The sequence below is a fragment of the Oryzias latipes genome, chromosome 5, assembly GCF_053564925.1.
Source record: "Oryzias latipes strain Hd-rR chromosome 5, Olatipes_Hd-rR_3.1".
NCBI lineage: Eukaryota > Metazoa > Chordata > Actinopteri > Beloniformes > Adrianichthyidae > Oryzias > Oryzias latipes.
Window position 1 is genome coordinate 32,000,457 of NC_136241.1, and position 20,952 is coordinate 32,021,408.

Below are 20,952 nucleotides of genomic sequence, written 5' to 3' on the forward strand. Positions count from 1 at the left end.
AATTTGCCAAAGAAAACATGAGCACATCTCCAGATTATTTCCTCAGCTAACAGGTCAGGCCCTCCATTGACCTTTGAACTCTGTTTTAGCATCACTGACACCAAAAAAGTCATGGGGTTTCTCCCATTTGAGAAGCGTCCATCTGGGTGAGCTGTCGTGTTCAGCAGGGGGCCTCATTCAGCTGTGTTGGGGTGGGCTGAGGCTCCTGCAGCAACAGACTGTAATGAGGGCCCTGAAAGCTGAACAGTTGTGACAAGTGTGAAAACACCCCCCGCTGTCAGCTGCAATGGTTTCTTCCAGATAAAATTAGCCATTTTTATAGTCCTTGTTATAATTTTTCCAACTGTAAATCAAACATGTATGGATAAAACTCTGGCACTGGTTTGGACCGTATCTATGAGGAGAAAATTCTAAAAGAGGCCACCTCTTCACATCTTAGAGACCATGCGCTGTGTTATAACAGTTTCCGTTGATTCACACTCCAGAGTTTTGATGTGGGACCAGTGATGACATATTGGCCCCAAGTGTAACCATGTTGTTCTTCCAGTCCATTTATCAACTAATCCAGACACACATACACACCCACACCCACACACACACACACACCCACACACACACACACACACACACACACACACACACACACACACACACACACACGCACATGCACAGACGCACACACGCACACACACACACACACACAGTGCATTTAATGGCAATTCTCCAACCCCGAAGGCTCAGAGTAGCACAAAATCAGATCGCATTCACATTTGGGTCTATTTGTTGACACACTGCATGCTGGGTGTTGTCAGGCCTCGCTGGGAGGAGCACCTTAGTATTTTCCCTGAATGTGGAGTCATGCACAGCTGAATATATATGTTGAGTGGGACATGAGTATAATTACAGACAGAGCAGACTTTACATTTGGCAAACGCAGCTCATTATCAGAAGGCTGCACCGTCGAGCCTCCCAGACAAACCACACGAATACAGCAAAAACCTTGGGAACCCTTGCACCAAATGAGATAATTAGAGCTTTACTCTCCTCAGCACTCCCCCAGCCTGAATGCACACACATCCTTTGAGCGTGTTGAACATGCCGCTGTGCGCATTAACGTGCTGGTAATGACAGTGTAGCAGTTGATCATGTTACCCGTTAAGTTGGGAGCTGTTGTGATTTCCATGTGGTGTCACTAAGAGCTGTCTGAGCCTTTCTACTAAGTGTTTCATGACTTTGTGATTTCAAACCACTTTTCACTGAACCATGTGGACAAGAGTAAAATCCGTTTTGCTTGAAAAATCCATTTGATCGATTTAGACAGAAGGCAGATGTATAATTGAATTTTTTTTTTTTCGTTTTAAAATTATTATTCATATTTATTTATTGTTATTCCTTTTTTTTAATCCTGCTTTAGATAGATAGATAGATAGATAGATATAATATAATATAATATAATATAATATAATATAATATAATATAATATAATATAATATAATATAATATAATATAATATAATATAATATAATATAATATAATATAATATAATATAATTTAATATATTCCGGACTCATGGTCCAATATGTAAAAAAGAGTACACAGACCCACTACATTAAAAATTAAAAATACACAATGTCAAGAATACACAAGTTGAGGTACAGTATATAGTTAATAAAAAATTAATTAATTAAAAAGGATAAGAATAAGTACCAAGCTAAAAAGATTACATATACATACTACACCATAAAAACAATAGTTACAATGACAAATAAAAAGACAGTCCCTCCAGTGTTTCCATAAATTTGACTGGAAGCGTATGGCACTAAATCTAATTGATACTTTGACAGAAACAGGAACCTGAACGTTTTCACTGAGATGTTTGGGTAAAATGTTTACATAAACATATCCTCCCTGCACTTTCAGCAGAATATGTACAACTCTGTGATGAAATCTCTTGAAATGTAACAATTAATGTTAAGTTTAAATGACCTTAATAAATGGGTATGTTTTGAATGTGGGTTTAGTTTAGGGTGTCTTGCAGTTCCTGACCTCTAAGGTTAATGTTCACCTTTTAATAGATGTCTACCTGTCATTTAGATTACATTCTCATCTGGAAAGATGGGAAACAAATCTACATTGAGCCTTGGTTACTCTGAGTTTGTTGTATAATTGCATGTGGTTTCTGTGCCCCCCTTTTAGCTGGTTAAGCTGTGCAGCGGCATGATTGAGGCTGGCAGAGCCTATGTCAGCGCCAATAAGCTCTTTGTGAACGGCGTCAAAGATCTCTCCCAGCAGTGCAAGAAAGAGGAGATGATATCGGTGAGTGCACTAAATAACACCGAGCAGTGGTTGATATTTCTCTCCTGGGCTGAATACCACATTCCAGTGAATCTCCACATTAGTGCAGTAGTTACTGTAAGGTGGTATAAACACAGTTGTCCAAGAGCAGCTGCTGTGGGTATCAAAAAAGTGGCCAACTGGAGGTGTTTAAAGTGATGGTTTTATGGAGCCGCAAAGAGAGAAACCTGAAACCCACTTTATAGTTTGGAAGGAAAACATCTGACATGAATTGAAGCCATGCAGAACACATTTTATTAGAATAGTAGACACAGATGGTTTTCATGTCAAGTAGAAAAACGTAGCTGAACACGTTTTGCACCACTTGCAGGAATGCCTGGAAAAGTGTGGAGAAAGGCTGCAGGAGATCGTCAACTACCACATGGTAAGAGCGTCCGCTGCAAACGCGGTTTTGGCCTCAGAAAAAGGCAGACGGAGCTGCAGTCAGCACAACAACATTTACCTGTGCTGCTATTTCTAAGCAAAGGCATTCATTCTGTTTCATTAGGAGGACGACACTAAAAATACCTGACTCCGGATGTTCAACAGGAAACGCTCTGTTTTAGAAACATTTTCCTGTTATCAGACAAGTAGAACAGCTTTTACCAACTTTGATTGCAAATTGATATAAATTATGACAAAAGGCTTCAAGAAAGTTTCATAAATAATACTAAAAAATCATTTTTGTGGAATGTTTTCTAACATTTCAAGCGATTTTTACCCATAAATTTACAATTTGACTTCCCCTTTTATATTACTAATAAGTTTTTGCATGCCTACTCCTTTTAAAAAAAACAACAAAAAAAAAAACACTCATCATTGTTTGATCAATTTTAAAAGTATTCTTAGTGGTCTTTTAATTATGAATCTAATAAAAATCTAAAACCTCTTTTAAAGGACATAGTTTCTGCAGACCGCCAGGAGTTCATTAGAAATTCGCTAAATTTTGGGCAAGACACCAAAAACACCATTTCCATTGAAGTGGGTCTTTAAATCCTTTTACAGTTTTTTTAATGAATAAACCTGAATTTAAAACTGTTTGTTTTTTAGCGTTATTCAGTTGTCAAATCTTGAAGGAAATTTTCAACTTTTTAGATTTGAGGTTTTTAACGTAGATAAATGACCTTTGGTCAAACAAATGTTTCTTGCCGTGCAGCTTTGGATTGAATCAGTTTAAGCATTTGCTGTATCGGCGCACCAGCTGTTACAGCACAGAACAGTAGTGTACTAGATCACACAGATGACACTGAAGAACACAAACCAATGTCATGTCTAACATTTTTACCCGTAATCTGTTTTATTTATCTCCAACTGTGTCCGCTTCTCCTCCATTTCTGGTTTCCAGCGAGAGCCTCATGCTCGCTCGTCTGTGACCTTTTCAAATCCAAACTCTCCAATCTAATCCATCAGCAGTACAGATTGATGGGATCTTCTCCGAGTTTAATAACTGTCCGCCGTCGCTTGTAAATTGTCTTTGTCTCCGTTCATCCTCCCACTCCTGCTTGGTCAATACTCTTTATTCACTCAGTCACTTGGTTTCCTCTAAAGATGTCCCATTTCTCTCCTCTAGCACCCCAGAATTGCTCCAACAGCTTGTCTGGCAGACGCTTTTAATAAAGTCATTAAAAAAGAGGAGGAAAGGGTTGTAGAGAGCGGAAATCTGTCTGTTTCAGCTTTCAGTTCTGCACAAAATAAGGCGACAAGAAGAACAGCAGCCATGTTTACAGCAATCCTACAGGAAACCTGGCGGAAGCTTGAGAGAATGAAATGAGGATGAAATGCTCACATTTTAGAGGTGTTGTTTTTTTATTAACACCGACTGTTTCTGCAGGAAGACAGGTGTGTTGATTCCAAACATGTTTTCTCATCAGAGACGTTTTTATGTTTTTGATGCAGATTTGAGGTTTGAAATAACATATTTACTATTAAAAAACATTTACGAGGAAAGCACAAAAAAGTGCAGCTAATAAAGTTTCTTTTATTGCTTGTTTTCCCCCAGTCTGGATGTCTTTGGCAGAAAATCTAGCACTTTTATAGTTCACAACATTTTAAAAAAAAGTTTCTGGCAGTAACCCTTGTGCTATCCTAGGCACTTTAACGTTGGGAGTTGGGTCATCTAGACCCACTAGACAGTGCTCTGAACCTTTTTTCTTCAATGATTTGTGATCTTCACTGGTGTCCATGGATTATATGAAATCTTTCCACCTTTATCCACCTTTGTCATGGTAGGGAGAACACGCCAATGCAAGGGTGGTCTCATCTAAGATAGCACAAGGGTTAAAACAGTAAAAATAATGAATCTGTCATGGCATTTTCATCGTTTTTACTTTTATTCAAATAACTGCAGCTCAAGAAGATTTGATTTTCATCCGTTATTTTTATCATCATAAGAAGATGTTTTAAGAGTGTGCTACTCTGGGATAATCATCCTTTGTACTGACTGATGGCAGCTTTGCAGATTGAGTCTAAAGGAGGAAAGTGTCTTATGCTTATTCTAACTCGCTGTGATCCCCCGTGAGCTTGGGTCTGAACGCCATATCTGTGAGCCCAGACCTGATTCCCTGAGGTCATCAGGCGGCGCAAGGTCATTATGTGATGGAGGCTTACACATGGCCTAAGCCTGTAATCTGCAATGTGGATGTCTAGGGTAAACAAGGGTTTGCTATAGAGTGTAATCCACTGTGAATGTTGTTTAAACAGTTTGCATGTGCGATTGATTATATTGTTGACAGAAATTAGGTGCACTCCCTTTCGTGCAAGCAGACAGCATCTGCTAAATAGGAGCAAAAATGCATGGAAACATTATTTTACTAGAAATGTATGAAAGAAGAGGAAATCTTCTGGATAAATAAATGCAAGAGGAAGCAGGTGAAGTAGTGGAAGGCTTGCATTCAACAGGAGAAGAAGTGCACCATCTGCCTGTGGCCTCTTTTAATGTTGTGGTTTCATATTGCCACCTTGTGGTGGAATGTTGCCACTGCATGTCACCTTTCTGTTTGTGTTTACACTTCTTCCTTTCCTCTGCCAACAGATTTTGTTTGACCAAGCTCAGAGATCCATTAAACAGCAACTCCACACCTTCATTAAAGAGTGAGTATCTAATAACCTTTAAAACATTTCCTCCCGGTGCTAAAAAAAAAAGATGTTGTCTATGTTGTCATTTATTATTTAAAAAAGAATAATTATGCCCACATTTAGAAACACTGCAGGTTATTTTGACCCATTCTGATCATCTTTTTTAACTATTTTCAGTGTTTCTGTGTTTTTTATATTTTAATATGATTATGCTGTTTTTGGGCCAAAATGAAAAAATAACCTGTGTCATTTTCTAGGACATAGTTTCTTGAGAAAGTAGAAATTCACCTCTGAGTTGTAGGTGGAATTGTTACCTTGGAGCGACCCCGCCCCCCTTCCCCTCCCCATTGCAGCCATACAATCTTTTTCAGCCTTTTTTCTTGTGTCTGCTCCTGATTCACAACGATTTGAATAAAGAAAAAATCTGAAATGAGCTTAATTTTCTTAATATATGACCCCCATAATTATAAAAATGCCACAAGAACGCGTTAAAAACACAAAATTGTTCTGTAAATCTTCTGTTCCTCCAGAGACATACGTAAGTTCAAGGACACCAAGAAGCAGTTTGACCGAGTGCGGGAAGACATGGAGCTGGCTCAGGTGAAAAACGCACAGGCACCCAGGAACAAAGTGCACGAGGCGGAGGAAGCCTCTCAGGCCCTCACCCTCAGCCGCAAAGCCTTCAGACATCTGGCCCTCGACTATGTGCTGCAGGTGAGACTCTCCTCCTCCTTTATCTTCAGTGTAGGTTTCCTGTGTCATCCTGAAGGGGGGGCTGACACTCCACCCTCTGAATTCACGCCTCTAAGGTCAAATCCGAATTCTTCCCCTACCCCTACAGCTTCTCCCTGACCCAACATTTAGCCCTCATGACATCAACGAGCTCTGGGTCCCTCTGCCGCGGGGGTCTCCCATTCAAAACATTATTTTGGATACCCCTATCCCTCCAAATACCCCTATACTTAGAGGGATAGGGAGAAGCCAGAGGAGTAGGGGAAGAATTCAAATTCGGCCCTCAGTTTTTGAGTTTGTAGAAGCTGACGCAGTTTAATTAAATTACATGCAGTAACTCCCAACAGTGTCATTACAAATTGATTTCCTCTTTGTTTTTTCTGCAGATTAATGTGCTTCAGGCTAAAAAGAAATTTGAAATTCTGGATGCGGTACGTAAAATTAACCTTTTCACATACATTCTGTCCGTGTATTTATTCTGCTGCACATTTGCATGTCTTTTCTTTGTTTTTGTTTTTTTAACTTGTCCTGTCCAACAGCTGGGCAAACAGATGAGAGCTGAAGGCCTCTACTGTTGGACGTATTTTATTTTAACAACAGGGGTTATGAATCCTCTGACACACCAGAGGTATGTCTGAATAAACCCCTTTTGTAATTGAAGCCAAACTTTATTCATTTTAATCATATTTGAAAATATTTTGTGTTGGACCGGAAGGAAAAGGAAAGGAGGGAAGAAGAGAGAGGGATGTTAGGGGGGGAGGGGGTGATTATAGATGGGGGGGGGGGGTAAAACCATTAAGCAGCATAAATCAACAAGTTTCTGGATGGTTATACTCATTACGGTGAGGTTCAGATGTAATACAAGTCCATAAGGGCGGGGCCTGTCCACACACACACTCAGATGTCATAAACATACCTGTTGGCTCCAAAAATGTTCACATGTCAACATGTACAAACAAAATACAAATATCGTTCACATACGCATACGTTTGCATTCAAACCAACTAGTGTGAAACATTTCATTCAATCACGCAAAATATTAGTGCAATGGTGAGCTAACACCTGTGCTCAAGTGAGTATTTATGTTCCTCTAAACTGGATGATGGAATGTGAAAAGAAGAAGGGAGAGTGCCCAGTCATCCCTGCACCAAGACCCCCACCACAGCAGCAGCGGCAGCCAGAACCCCCCAACGCCCGCAGGGTAGCAGATAGAGAACAACCGCCCCCCGGGCCAGGGCCAGCAGGACCGCCACAGGGGCCCCCAAAGCATGGGGGGGACAGAAAGTGCAAGCTCCAGCCCAACCAGGAGAGTAGCCCCCCCGCAGCACCAGGAGGGCCCAACACGGGACCCCGCCCCAGAAGAGAGTCCACAGCCTCAAACAAAAACCTCATCACCACCAAGGAATTATGTGCATCCCCCAACCCTAGGTATGAGTCAGGATCCCCTTAGGGAGACCCTCCCAGTGCTCCAGGCAGCCACCCACCCACGGTTTGTCCAGGAGAGAGCAAGGCAGGGGCCAGCCGTCCCCGCCCAGGAGGAGGGCACCCAGGAGCAAAGGGGGTCCACAAGAAGTGTTGTAAACATGGCCCGACCAGGCTCGCCCACAGTTAGAAACTTGGCGAGGCTCAGCGCTCAGGGGCAAGGACCAGAGCCCACAACACAGGGACACGGACACCCCCAGACTCAGGTGTAATGTTGCATGTCTTTTCTTAATGTTCTGCAGATGCTGTCCTTCATGAGAGCCCAGTACACTTTGTTTCAACAAGGTTACAACATTCTGGATGAAATCGATCCTTATATGAAAAAACTGGCTGCACAGGTGGGCAGAAATAAACAAAATCCAAACAATTATTTTACTTTCACATAAACAGATCATGTAAAGATTAAGTGGATTAACTGACCTGACTTTTTGTATGCGACTGTTTATCTTACTTGTTTGAATAAAGTTGGACCAGCTCGTCATCGATTCCGCCATGGAGAAGAGAGAGATGGAGCACAAACACGCACTCATCCAGCAGAGGGTGAGACAGCAACACAACGCTAGGATTATTTGCCATTTTCCTAAAAAGCTCATATCTTCTGCTCCAAAAATAAGGGCAAACACAGCTTCTCCTTTATTCCTCTTCATTATCTTCCTATAATTCAAACAGAAGCATCTGCAATATTCATTTATAGGACTTTTTATGTATTAGGCAATGAAGCTTTACTGTCAGATTACTCTCAGATTCACTTGTTTTGTGTTTTTGTGAAGAAAAATCGTAAAACTTGTTTTTGTTTTTTAAGATGTCATATTTTCAGAGGTTAATAGCTATAAATTCTACTTGCTTTACTTAAAAATAATATATCAATTAGAAAATTCTTCTTATCCAGGTTAAAGTACAAAAGTAACCGGCAAAAAAAGCACCCTGCATTTCCTGAAATGAATGATGTCAGTAAAAACATAAATAGAAAACACTTATGTTCAAATTTAGGTTTTTGGATATGTAGAAATATTATTTTAGCTATATAAAAAGCAGTATTTCCTTGTTAACAGGCTTTTAGAATGGTTTGGCTTTTTTTTCTAAACCTTTCTTTATTGAGTTATGAATGCATTTTTTTGATTTCTTGAATAAATTTAGTGCAAGTATTACTACATTTAACTTTTCAACATATCAATTTTTCTAATAATTGTTATTTTGTTAAGTCCAAGATGGGAGATATGGTTGAAGAAAATGTTCCCTAATTGGAATAAAAAAAAGGGGGGAAATATTTTAAAACTCCACTCTCTTCAAGTAAATAAAGATTGAGACATGTTGCTGGATTTTCTCTCATGAAAGCTCCACTATGTCTAACTTCTTTTTTAGAATTTGAACATCCACCATAGTTATCATTTGCAAAAGGAATGAATAACAGCCTCACTGGTATTTGTCACATGTATTTGTCATACCTGACCCTCAAAGGTACACAACTTCCTTTTACCATCAGCATTCTTTAGGCATTTTTTCATTATCTCTCTTTCAATTATCTGGAAAAATTGTTTAGAAGAGAAAATGAAAGAAAATAAGTGAAAGGTAATTAAGTCCTGCAGTTGTTTTCGTTAATCCCCTATAAAAAGCTTGATTCTGATTTTAGCTGTCGTTTAAAAGCAAATTTTAGTCTTTTTTTTTTTAAATAACAAGGACTGATTTATTGTTGAGAACAGACTGAATACAAGGTTTCATAAGAAGCCGTATTGGTTTAACCTGTAGATCAGTGATGTATCTGCAGCTCACTGCTCAGCAGTCTCATTCATGCACAGATGCACAAAAATCACCCATCTGTAAAGGAAGGCAGCGCTGTAAACATGCGAGCAATTCTGCCTGATATGGCTTTTCTCTTTAATCCGTTCGGTCATTGAGTTAAAAAGAAAAATGCTGCCAAACCCGATGGCACTTTCAGCCACCTTTCTCTGGAATTAAATTTCACTTGAAGGTTGCAGAAAGGTTTTAGTTGACCTTTCATAAATAAACCATCAATCCTTTCCAATATTCTGTGGGAAACTCTTCAGTCTGTTGAAATGTGTTGGGTTTTAGGACACAGAAGTCACTCAAGTAGATTATTAGCTCAAATTTTTTGCCAAATGAAGAAATATAAACCTATTATCGTGTTGTTTTTTTTCTCTCCCTCCAATCTGCATCGCTGCTCTTCATTCTTCCAGACTTTGATGCAGGTGAGTTAACTTTGCCATTTTCTTTAAACTATGATATTTTCTGATGAAAGAATGTGACAGGAATGCGTGATTGTTTGTGTGGGTCAACTCTAACAAAAGAATTGTATGTAGTCATTTTGTTTAATTGGAAAAGCATGACTTCCTGGCAACCAGTTTGACTCACGTGTAGATGACTCTCTTTTGTCTTTTGTGAGTTCTTCAAAGACTGGAAAAAGGGGTCACGTCTTCAGGCTATAACAGAAATAATATTAACAACATGTAGCTTTACATAATGGGCAATCTTTAAATTGCCTAGATCTGACAAGTGTAGAAGAGGAAGAAAAAAGCAGCTGATCAGAAACTGTTGGTTTGTATCTGATGAGCTCTTTGTTAATCCAACAAAAGTCAGATGATCTGAGCACAGCTGGCAGGTTAAAGCAATCCTTTTTCATATCTGGTTACTGCTCGCTTAATCTTTGGGCCAAAAAGGTCAAAATGTCAAGAATAAAGACGTGAAGGTCCTTGATGCCAACCTCCATCCCACCCCCTTCATCCCCTGCCAGAGTCAACAGATGGCATCACGGGGCACAGCAGGGGTATGAATGTGAGGCAGACAAAGAGGGCAGAGCAGAGAAAATGAGCTAAGGTTGAAGAATCTGCCAGGAAAACCGCGAGAGAAGATACGTGCAGCTCCCGCAATGTCATGTTACCTAACAGTTGGGTCTGACTGACATGATTGTGCTAAAGCGAAACCCAATTTTCCACTGAAAGTCAGTTCCTGGGCCAAGGTATGCAAGTCACTGAAAAACGTTGTAGGACTCTTTTTTTTTATTTTTATTTTTTTTTTACAAAATACCCCTGAGGAATAATAATACTGTAAAGATCCGGTGATTCAACACATCCAAATGCTAACTGACTGATGAGCATCAAACACTTCCTTTCAAGAGAAAAATAACTGTCTATCAGGAAGACCTGCTATGAAACGAGAAAATTATAGGTGCTAGCATTCTGCATGAATATTTGTCTTCTGACTAAATGAGGAAAGTTATATAAGCAAAGCAGTCAGGGGCAAATAGCAGCTTACACATTTTATAGACCCACTCCGATCAGCTTTTGATCTATTTCCAAAAGCAGGGGTCTTTTCATTCTGATTTTGCATTGATGTGGGACATACCTGTAGTTTCTGCAGAGCGGCAGTTGTTCATTAGACATTCACCTCTAAGGTGTGGGCGGGACTTTTGGCACGGACTGTTGTGTACACTCTCTCCTGCTAGCCTACGGCCCCTCACAACCTAACATTAGCGGTGCAACAAAAATGGCGAGCAACATAGGAGCAATCCAGCCGTAAAGTTTGGAGCCAGATTCCAACTTGGATGAGGAAAACAAAGACGTTCACGGATCTATTTGTCTGCAAGTACATGCATTGGAATGGAGCACAGCAGGGAGCTTGTGTCCTGCCAATTATAGTTTGTATGTAACAACTACAAGCTTTTTCAAATGTCATTTTTTGTCAGTTGGAGTGGGACCTAAAATATTCTCACCCCGTTTGTCAGTTTTTTACCGCAATCCCAGATTCACTCCGTACCCAGATTCCTTTCTTCTCTTGCGATTCTTTCACATGTGCAGGACTTCATTGTGGCTCCCCTGGGGAACGTTTCCTCCTCTGCATCCTCCTCCATTGTTGTCGACAACTTTTGAAGTCCCAGAGCAGCGCAACAAAGACAGATGCACAAAATGTGTTAAACAACTGACTAGACAGATTTAGGTTTTTACACTAAATAAAATTATATTTTAGTCCCTAAAAGAAAAAAAAATGCAGTTTTTATTTTAAAGTGAGTTTTTAAAAATGAAGATTACTTTATCCCACACGACCTTAAATGCCCCTTGAACATCTCAACCACAGCGCCAACTTGGATTCAATCTACTTCTTGCATTGTTTGAAATAATTAGCTCTTACCGTAGTGCAAGATCTTAAAATAGAAATAATTGAACCACAGCTCAATTGTTGCCAAATTCCCATTTTGCTGCTTTGAAAGGCACTTTAGAGTCATGGCCACAGCGCTCAAAAACTTTTTTCAACAGTTACTTTAGAGACTTCGAGACGTATTAAGGTTTTTGTGGCAAACATCAAACATGTTGAGGACAAACTTGTGTTCTATAACAGAGAGGAACATATTCCATCTCTCTTTCTCCACAAGAATTTAGACCAGCAAAAATCTGAATATTGGGAGCAATTAGATGACCAAATATGTGGCTATTTTTTTTATTTCTTTGCTAGAATACCGATTATTTCCATCTTTCTGTCGTGTTTTTGGATATCTGGTGTCATATGGATGAAATTAGCTGCTCCTGTGGTTGGAGAGTTGTCCTAAAGCGCTCATGGGTCTGCAGAGGCCACTACATGCTTCTGCAGAAGAAAACATTTGGCTTCAAAGTGGCAAGCCTCTGCTCTGTATCGTTTGGCTTTGCATTTTCATTTTCCTTAATATGCAAATTCTCTGGTGTAAAAGATCTAACTATAAACAGGTAAACATGAAGACTAAGAGGACCACACCTGAATAATTTAGGTATTACTAAATGCCCTGGAATGACAGTTTCTCACAACTATCCTATGATCATTTGAATAATCTGATTACTCCAGATAATGATCAGTATATGGCTCCAGTTTTAGATTCGGGTCCTACACTTTGTGGGCCCCTGTCTGCTGCTGGCTAATTGATTTAAGGTGGGAAGATGCTGTTTGTGCAGCGATTATGTCAGCTTGATTGAGCAGAAACAGTTTGGGTGAGCTGCAGACAGATGGGGGAGCTGACACACACCAGAAATTGTGGCCAGGGTTCGAGGGTGAGCCCTAAATCCTGCCATGGGGCGTTGGCACGTGCAGATCTGTCCGGGGTGTTCAAATGCAACGTTTGATCTCCTGCCGATGCTGAGAGGTCAGAGGGGCACGAGTGTGACAGCTGTATGGTAATGAGCGCTCGCGGCTCTTCCACGCGGCCAGAGTGGCCAGGCAGGCACCGGCGTGCTAGTCTTGGAGGGACACACTTGAGCGGGGCTGCCTCCTGGTTCTTTTTGGACTAAAAAAATTATAATTTTAATACTTTTTCTTGCAATAGAAATCAAAATGCTGTTAGATGTCAGTTTGGTGAAAAGGAAGATTTTGAGCAGGCTGGACTTTATGCTGGTGAGACCTTTATTCTTGAATTGACTTTCTTCTTGTCTGAGTTCGTTTTAAATTTCTGTATTTTTCTAACTTTTCATTAGTAACTTGTTTGCATTTAGATCACTGGAAGCAAATCCTCCTAAAGCCTACAGGGCAGTCCTTGTGTGCAGACTTGTATCTTGTTTAAAGTTCAAGTCTCACATCCCGGAATGTTTTTTTTTTCCATTTCAAGTGAAGGTTTTTTTTAACATTTATTCCACCTGGAAAAAAAATTTCAGATGAGTTTATAGGAGCCCTCATCCCCATCCTTGCAGTTCACATCCATTAGTGTGCTAGGTCAATAAATGGACCCTAATGACCTCTGATGTCTGATGTGAACATGTAAGCCTTTTTTACATAGATTGAAAACACTTTGGGTGTTTCTGTTAGAGTTTGGTGGTTCTAAAGTGTTTTAAGTTATTGACAAGACCAGAAAAGTACTACAAATGCAGACTAATTACCATTAAAATAATCAATTGCTTCCTACTAGATCAATAATGCTTTTAACAGAGTGAAAGGTACTAGCATACAAAGGTAAAAAAATGTGCCTGTCATTTATAGGTGCTGCTTGCCATATTCTGAGGTATTTCCAAAGTAAAAGTCCTAAACAACAGTGAAACCTAAACTGGTTTGAGCCTCCCGGGTTTTTGTTTCATCAAACAGGTGGCATCTGGCCTTAAATGCCTTTGTTGGTAACTAAACAAACTTAACTTTGAAGAAGAATTTATTTGTCATCTAATCTGGTCGCTGGAATAATGGAGCGCTTCTCACACAAACACAAAGAACAAAATAAAACCCTTTCTGATATGTTTTTTTCTTTAGCTTCTGTAATTGCATCCTGGCTCTGAAGGCTTCATCCGGGCTGCTCCACGGCCTCACTGTGAAGTTCATGGGGTCAGGGGGTTCTGGTCGTTTTCTGCAGACGCCTGGCGCTTATTCCGTTTGTTCTTCACCCAGGACTTTTCCTACGATGAGCCCAAGCTGGAATTCAACGTGGATGCGCCAAACGGGGTCGTCATGGAGGGCTACCTGTTCAAGAGGGCCAGCAATGCTTTCAAAACATGGAACAGGTGAGGCAATAGTGAACATGAATGCACTCAATGAGTGTGTGGCGTGCTCACATTTAAAAACGTGAAACTTGAGTTGATTTTTATCTCTTTTTTTTAACCAATATTTTTTTTGCAGACGATGGTTTTCCATTCAAAACAGCCAGCTGGTCTACCAAAAGAAGCTTAAGGTAGCAGGTTTTGCATACTGGTGTTTTTGTGTGAATGCATGACCCGTAGAAAGAAGTCTGTTTGGTGACTTGTTCTCTCCTGCCTACTGTTTGTTTAGAAGCTAAATTTGCATGTTCACGTTGTTTCCTGGGCGTTCTTCTGACATTCCCCCTCTGCGGTTGGCAGGATTCTTTGACAGTGGTGGTTGAGGATCTCCGGCTGTGCTCTGTCAAACCATGTGAAGATAATGAGAGAAGATTCTGCTTTGAGGTGGTTTCACCCACCAAGTAAGTCTGCTGGAATTTGCATGTTGGCTTCACTTAAACATCATTAAGCCTTGATTACAAAAGGGGTTTATTCAGACATTAAAAAAAAAAACATCATTAAGACCTTATTAAACCAAATTCAACCACGGTTGTGATTATTTCCCCACTATTGAGCGATATGCTATAAGTCAAAAAGGACACCCAGATGAGAAGTTTCTTTGCTGAATTCTGCAGAAGCTGCATGCTGCAGGCTGAGTCGGAGAAGCTGCGACAGGCTTGGATCCAGGCGGTCCAGGCAAGCATTGCCTCTGCTTACAAAGACATCGCAGACAACTATTATATTGAGGTGGGGGAGACGTTTGGGTGCAGTTATTTGAATTAGACATTTCTTTTAAGGAACTGACTTTTAACCGTTGACCCTGAATGCACCCCAGCGCTTGGACCGGACAGCCTCGCCCTCCACCAGCAGCATCGACTCTGCGAGCGAGCCGCGGGAGCGGGGGGAGAGGGCCGATAAGGGACTGCGGGGAGGTGGGGAGAGTCTCCTCCAGCGGGTTCAGAGCCTTCCAGGCAATGAGCTGTGCAGCGACTGTGGCCAAATGGCTCCGTGCTGGGCCTCCATCAACTTGGGAGTGCTGCTCTGCATCGAGTGCTCGGGGATCCACAGGTACGCCTCTTCAGGGTGATAGAAATAAGACAAACTAGTTTTTCAAAGCAGTGCATCCCAAGATTTTAACAAGGAAGAATTGTCTAAGAGAATTTATTTTTTGACTGACTAAACATGTTCCTATCTGTTTGTGCTGCTCTTTAGCCTCCCTTGCTTTTTTACCTAAAAGGTTAAGGAATCTATGGGAGCGTATTGCATTTGATAAAAACAAACAAAAAAACAAATCAAATTTTTTTCCAGATCCTTTTTTTCAATGTTTCTTTTTTATTCGTTTAGTTTTTTTAGATTCTTTAAGATGTTTTTTTTAGATTTTAGTTTTTAATTTTCCTGAATTGTTTTCTGTTTGTTTTTCGAGACTTTTTTCAAGATATTTATTTGTTTTTTCAGAATTTAATTTTTATTTTCAACGTTTCTTTTCTTTAGTTTTTTGGAGATTTTTTAACGCAGTTCTTTTGTTTCTTTTGAGATTTTAGTTTTGGTTTCTCCTGAATTTTTTAGTTTGTTTTTGCATATGTTGATTAATGGAGAACTTGTGTGGAATCTGTATTAACATCAACAAGTGTCTCATATGTAGTTTGAATTGATTGTCTTGAGTTTTTGAATTGTCTGGGATGTTTTGGTGCACTTTATTGACGGTCCCTGCCTGTCTGCAGCTTAGACATGCAGTAGGCGGAGCCTATTTGACTAAAAACTCTGATAGTAATTCATTTTCTGCATCACTACCAACTAAAATTGATCCTGGACACAGACGTGTTGTGGCTTTTGGTCAGTTTCTATTTGCAGCTTGTAGTTTTCTTGTAGTTTCTAAAAAAACAGAAAAGAATATTTTGAAAAAATGAGTTTGACAACACCAGATCTTTTTTTTTATTGAATGCAATAAACTTCACTAAACAAAATATTTGCTTCTGCATTCCTTCACACACATCTTTCCTTGTAAGTTGTTTAACTGCTCCAACTAGAAAAGATGCTTCATTTTTAAGATACCTCTGCCCTCGTGGGCAAAATCCTTTTTTTCATAAGCAACACTTTGAAAGTCTAAACAGAATTTTAATTCAGCCCCGTGTACGGTCCCATGGGCCATTAAATAAAAAATGTGCAGTGTTTAACCAAATTTTCAAAACTTCCCGAGCCTCTCGGATGTGGAGAAGCAGATAAAGCTGCAGATCGGTGTCCCCACAGGCAAAAAAAGTGCTAAAGGAAACTTTTCATGCACACCGTCTCCCCTTTTCCATGTTTTTGTGTCTTTTAGGAGTTTGGGTGTGCATTTCTCTAAAGTGCGTTCACTGACATTAGACTCGTGGGAGCCCGAACTGCTCAAGGTATGTTTTACCAAACGCGTTCTGCCATCTTAATCTCAGCAATAATGAGTAGGTTCTAAGTTTACGATGTCGTACAAATCATGGTTTATGACTTTCTCTTGTATTGTTCTTTTTTTCCTCCTTTTGCATTTAGCTGATGTGTGAGTTGGGGAACACTGTGATCAATCAGATTTATGAGGGAACCTGTGGTGTGTCTGGTGTGAAAAAACCTGGACCCTCCAGCTCCAGGTTAGTCCGAAGCCCACACTTGAATCTGATTTGGATAAAGTTGTTTTTGATATTTTGGGTCAAATGCTGCAGATTTTCTTTAGTTGTTTGTTACTTCCTACAATACTGCAAGCAAATTTCCTTCACTGAAAAACCCACTCCAATGAAAATGCTGTTTTTTGGTGTTTGTGGCATTTTGCTGATGATGGAGGACATTTATAAGAAAATTAAGCTTAAAGTAGCATTTCTGAGTTTTTTTATTTAAATTGTTCTGAACCAAAAAGGGAAAAGGGGACGGGGTTGCTCTGCGGCAACAGTCCCGCCCACAATTTAGAGGCAAATTTCTAGAGAACTGTATCTGCTCTGCAGAAACTTTGTCCAAAAAATCAACACAAGCTTTTTGATTTTGGCTAAACAATCATAGTTAAAAGATCAAATGATGATTGGAGTGAGTCCTCAAAAACTATAGAATCTTTTTTTCTTTTCTGATATTAAAGTATATACTCATTAAATTAATAGAGGAACTAAGAACTATTGATAACCTCCCCCTTCAGGCAGGAAAAAGAGGCCTGGATCAAAGCTAAATATGTGGAAAAGCGCTTCTTGAAGAAGCTGAGTGGCAGTGAGGCTCTGGTGGAGAGTGAGAGGAAGTCGCGCCCGTGGACAGTGAAGAAGTGCCACCGACACAACAGCTCTGTTCGGGCTCCCAACAAGGTCCGACGGAAATACCACCGCTATGAGCCTGGAGGAGCAGCACCGGCAAACCTTTCAGCAGGTCAGTGTGGATCATATTCTGTGATCATATTCGTTTTCTGGAGTTTACTGCACATTCAAACTATTTTTATGGTCTTTGGTTCTTTTGTAGCAGCGGCAGCAAAGTTTCGACGGGACTCCCTGTTTTGTCCTGATGAGCTGGATTCACTCTTCTCCTACTTTGACACTGGCTCTGGGCCTCGCAGTAAGTCCTCCACACAGATGCACGATCCAAAGGCCTGGAGCTCTTTGTGTCGTCACAGTGGTTTCTTTCAATTAACCAGCAGTTTGTGCTGCACATACAGGAGTATTTTATAGTAGTACGTGTTTGTGTGGCGCAGTTGCAACTGGGTAGCGTTTAATGTGTCCTTGGCTTGGCGATTTTTGGCCCTGCAGGTCTCAGCAGCGACAGCGGCCTGGGAGGAAGCACAGACGGGAGCACAGACATCCTGGTTTTTGGCTCGGTAGTGGACAGCGTAACAGAAGAAGGTAAGGAGACAGTTACTGCAGAGGGGATTTGTCCAGATGCTGCAAAGCAACTGTCCTATTGTTGTCCATCCATCACATTTCTTTGGTTATTTTACAAAAACTGTAGTTACTATCATCTTCGTTCTCTTGTTGAAATTCTCGCCTGCAGAGGAGTCCGAAGAGTCGTCCAGTGGCGAGGTTGAGATTGAACAGGAAATTTCCTCAGACCCCGAGGACCCCAGAGAACTACACCCCGGGGCGCTGCTCCACCGCTCAGCCCGTCTCCACAACTTGCCACTCATGGCAGAAGCGCTGGCGCACGGAGCTGATGTGCACACTGCCAGTGAGGAGGAGGAGGGCAAAACGCCACTCATTCAGGCTGTGATCGGGGTTAGACGCTACACTGCTCTCCAATTATTTGTCTTTAGTTTTTAGACACTGGTAATATTAATAGTCAAACAAATATTCGTAAACAAGGAATTTTCTGCAAATAATAAAAAAGCAAATCGCCATCATCACAGTTAAGATCAACCCCAAATGTGGGTTTTAAGGATTTTAAACAACCAAAATACGCACCTCACTTTCACATTTCATTAAATGAAATAATCCTGTCTTTGCTTTCCTTTCCTTTCTTTTCCTGCAGGGCTCTTTGATAGCTTGCGAGTTCCTCCTACAGAATGGAGCCGATGTGAACCAGAGGGACATGAGAGGCAGAGGGCCTTTGCACCATGCTACCTACCTGGGCCACACTGGGTAAGAGACGCCAAAAAAGTTGGTTAAAAAGTTGGTTCCCTCCTCTTGTATGTGTGATTTCTCTGGTCCTCAGAAGCTCGTTAAATAGAAGGTGTTATATATTTAATGCCAAACAGAAACTCCAGAACTCCTTGATTAACCAGTCTTTAGCAGGAGTTTAAAAAATAAAATAATCCTTTGAAAAAACAACAATTAATGCCGGTAAAGGGGGAATCAGCACACTGTTAAAAGAAACAATACGCTGATTTTTCATAAGTTAAAAATAAAAAAGGGAAAAAAAAGTGCTTTCATTTTCTGACTATACCATGAACAACACACCTTTATAGACTAATATTTTACTCGTGTTGCAACATGTTTTTTTTCCTTTATTTCGCAACATGTTGATCTATTGATGGCAGCAGTGGAAATTCTGAATGTACGTTTTCTTTCTCTGAAGTGAATCAGCTTTTAAAACTGGGGCATAAAAAAAAAAAATCCCTGAACCACAAGAAATACCGGGGAATATAAACCACAAACGTGCCTCAGCCTGTGGTTTTCTCTGAGTAATTTTACTATCTAATCTTTAAGCCAGTTTTAGAAAGTTCTGATTTAAAGAGGAGTATTACAAAATCTATGTAACAGAAACTAACTACATTTTTCTGAAATCTTTTGTACAGTCAGGTCTGTCTGTTCCTCAAGAGAGGAGCGTCGCAGACGGAGGTGGATGAGCAGGGTCACGATCCCCTAAGCATTGCTGTCCAGGCTGCCAACGCGGACATCGTTACTCTGTAAGGCATTGCTTTGTATCGCCATTTGTCGCTTTAGGGTCCAACTGCTGAACGACAATTTATTAAAAAGGTGTAATCTTTGTTTGTTTGGAACAAGCAACAAGTTTTGTATTAATAAAGCAAAAAGCTTTATTTTTTTAAACATTTACTTTTCTTTTTTCTATTATGAAATAAATCTGATATATATTTTTTATTGTCTGGTATACAATGAAAATTAAAATGTTATTTTTGGTCGGTGTGTTCTTCAATAATAAAAGAAAAAATTTCCATCCATGTAATTTACAGCTAATAAACAGTTTGTTATTCAGACATTAAAAAAACAACATAATAATTTACAACATGTAAATAAAAAGTTCATTAAAACAAGAACTTGCAATTAATCAATTTACAACTAATAAAAGCTGCATCATTCATCAAAAATAATAATAAATAAACACTGAACAATAATTATTATTGCTTTTTTTAAGTGTATTGTTTGTGATAGTTATTACCTATTTTTATTATTACCTGTTTTAATAGAGCTGTGGTACCATGATATTCTATTCTATTCTATTCTATTCTATTCAAATCCCTGCAATCCTTATTTATGTAGGAGAGTGTAGTAATAAATTTTAGAGCAATTATTGCTCTAAAATTGCAGAATTTTGTTGAATTTTATGTAAATAAACAAACTGAGTGCATAACTGTTACCGGAAATACATAAGTCTTCAAAGTAAAATGTTGTTTTTTTTATTTAAGAAAAAAAAAAAAGAAGAGAGACTATAGTTCAGTTAACTAAAGTAATTTATGAAATACAAATAATTTGTTTTAAATATATAAATAAAAATAGATTTAAAAAAATTGAATAGAAAAATAGAATACAAAATAAAATGAATATGACTTTAGGAATCTTGCAAAAATCTTGTTAACATTTTCCCCTAAAGATTATAAAAAGATTCATTTTGTAAACATGTTTTCTGTTGGAAACACTGTTGAAAGGACTGTGAGTGTTTTTTAGTTGTTCCAGTTTTTACTGAGATGTTGCTGCCTCCTCACTTGCTGTCTTCTTATCAGTGATCTACTGGAGCTGTGGTCAGCAAGACGTTAATGATGGAAAAACTGTGGAGCAAATTTACAGGATTTGTTGTTAAATGATCCAAAGAAACAGCGAGGATTATGTTTTGTTTACTGCTGAAGTTAACCAGGAAGTTGACTGAAGATCTTTACATTGTTTAAATTGACAAAAACTTGTCTTTTTTCTTATTTTAATATTTGTGTTTCAATTGTATGTTGTGTTGATTCTGATCTCCTGTTCTTTTTAAAAACAAAAATTATGTTGATTTAAAAACATTATTTTAATTTTCATGCATCTGGTGAAAAGACAAACATATAGCCTCCGTTCAGACATGTTTAGATTAAATAGAAAGAATCGTGGCTTGATCGGTGATTTGTTGATCTTGATTCGTGAATCAAATCGGATTGCCAGTAATGATCCACGACCACATTCATTATTATTTTGTGTTGATTACTAGTATTAATTAATAT

The 20,952-nt window shown here is 39.4% G+C and overlaps 1 protein-coding gene across 2 annotated transcripts in view; it reads left to right on the forward strand.

The window, feature by feature from the left end:
* Positions 1-20,952, forward strand: part of acap3b (ArfGAP with coiled-coil, ankyrin repeat and PH domains 3b) — a 53,540-nt gene that overhangs the window by 30,310 nt on the left and 2,278 nt on the right. The window contains exons 3-23 of one of the 2 annotated variants that reach the window (XM_011475550.4): positions 2,197-2,316; positions 2,666-2,719; positions 5,366-5,424; positions 5,940-6,123; positions 6,528-6,572; positions 7,866-7,961; positions 8,089-8,163; positions 9,819-9,830; positions 13,969-14,081; positions 14,197-14,248; positions 14,415-14,515; positions 14,729-14,840; positions 14,929-15,161; positions 16,411-16,480; positions 16,614-16,708; positions 17,242-17,462; positions 17,553-17,645; positions 17,828-17,929; positions 18,078-18,298; positions 18,552-18,661; positions 19,318-19,428. In XM_011475550.4, coding sequence (XP_011473852.1) covers positions 2,197-2,316; positions 2,666-2,719; positions 5,366-5,424; positions 5,940-6,123; positions 6,528-6,572; positions 7,866-7,961; positions 8,089-8,163; positions 9,819-9,830; positions 13,969-14,081; positions 14,197-14,248; positions 14,415-14,515; positions 14,729-14,840; positions 14,929-15,161; positions 16,411-16,480; positions 16,614-16,708; positions 17,242-17,462; positions 17,553-17,645; positions 17,828-17,929; positions 18,078-18,298; positions 18,552-18,661; positions 19,318-19,428 — 2,279 coding nt within the window. The remainder of the gene's footprint in view (positions 1-2,196; positions 2,317-2,665; positions 2,720-5,365; positions 5,425-5,939; positions 6,124-6,527; positions 6,573-7,865; positions 7,962-8,088; positions 8,164-9,818; positions 9,831-13,968; positions 14,082-14,196; positions 14,249-14,414; positions 14,516-14,728; positions 14,841-14,928; positions 15,162-16,410; positions 16,481-16,613; positions 16,709-17,241; positions 17,463-17,552; positions 17,646-17,827; positions 17,930-18,077; positions 18,299-18,551; positions 18,662-19,317; positions 19,429-20,952) is intronic. The other variant, XM_078948137.1, reaches the window with a different exon arrangement.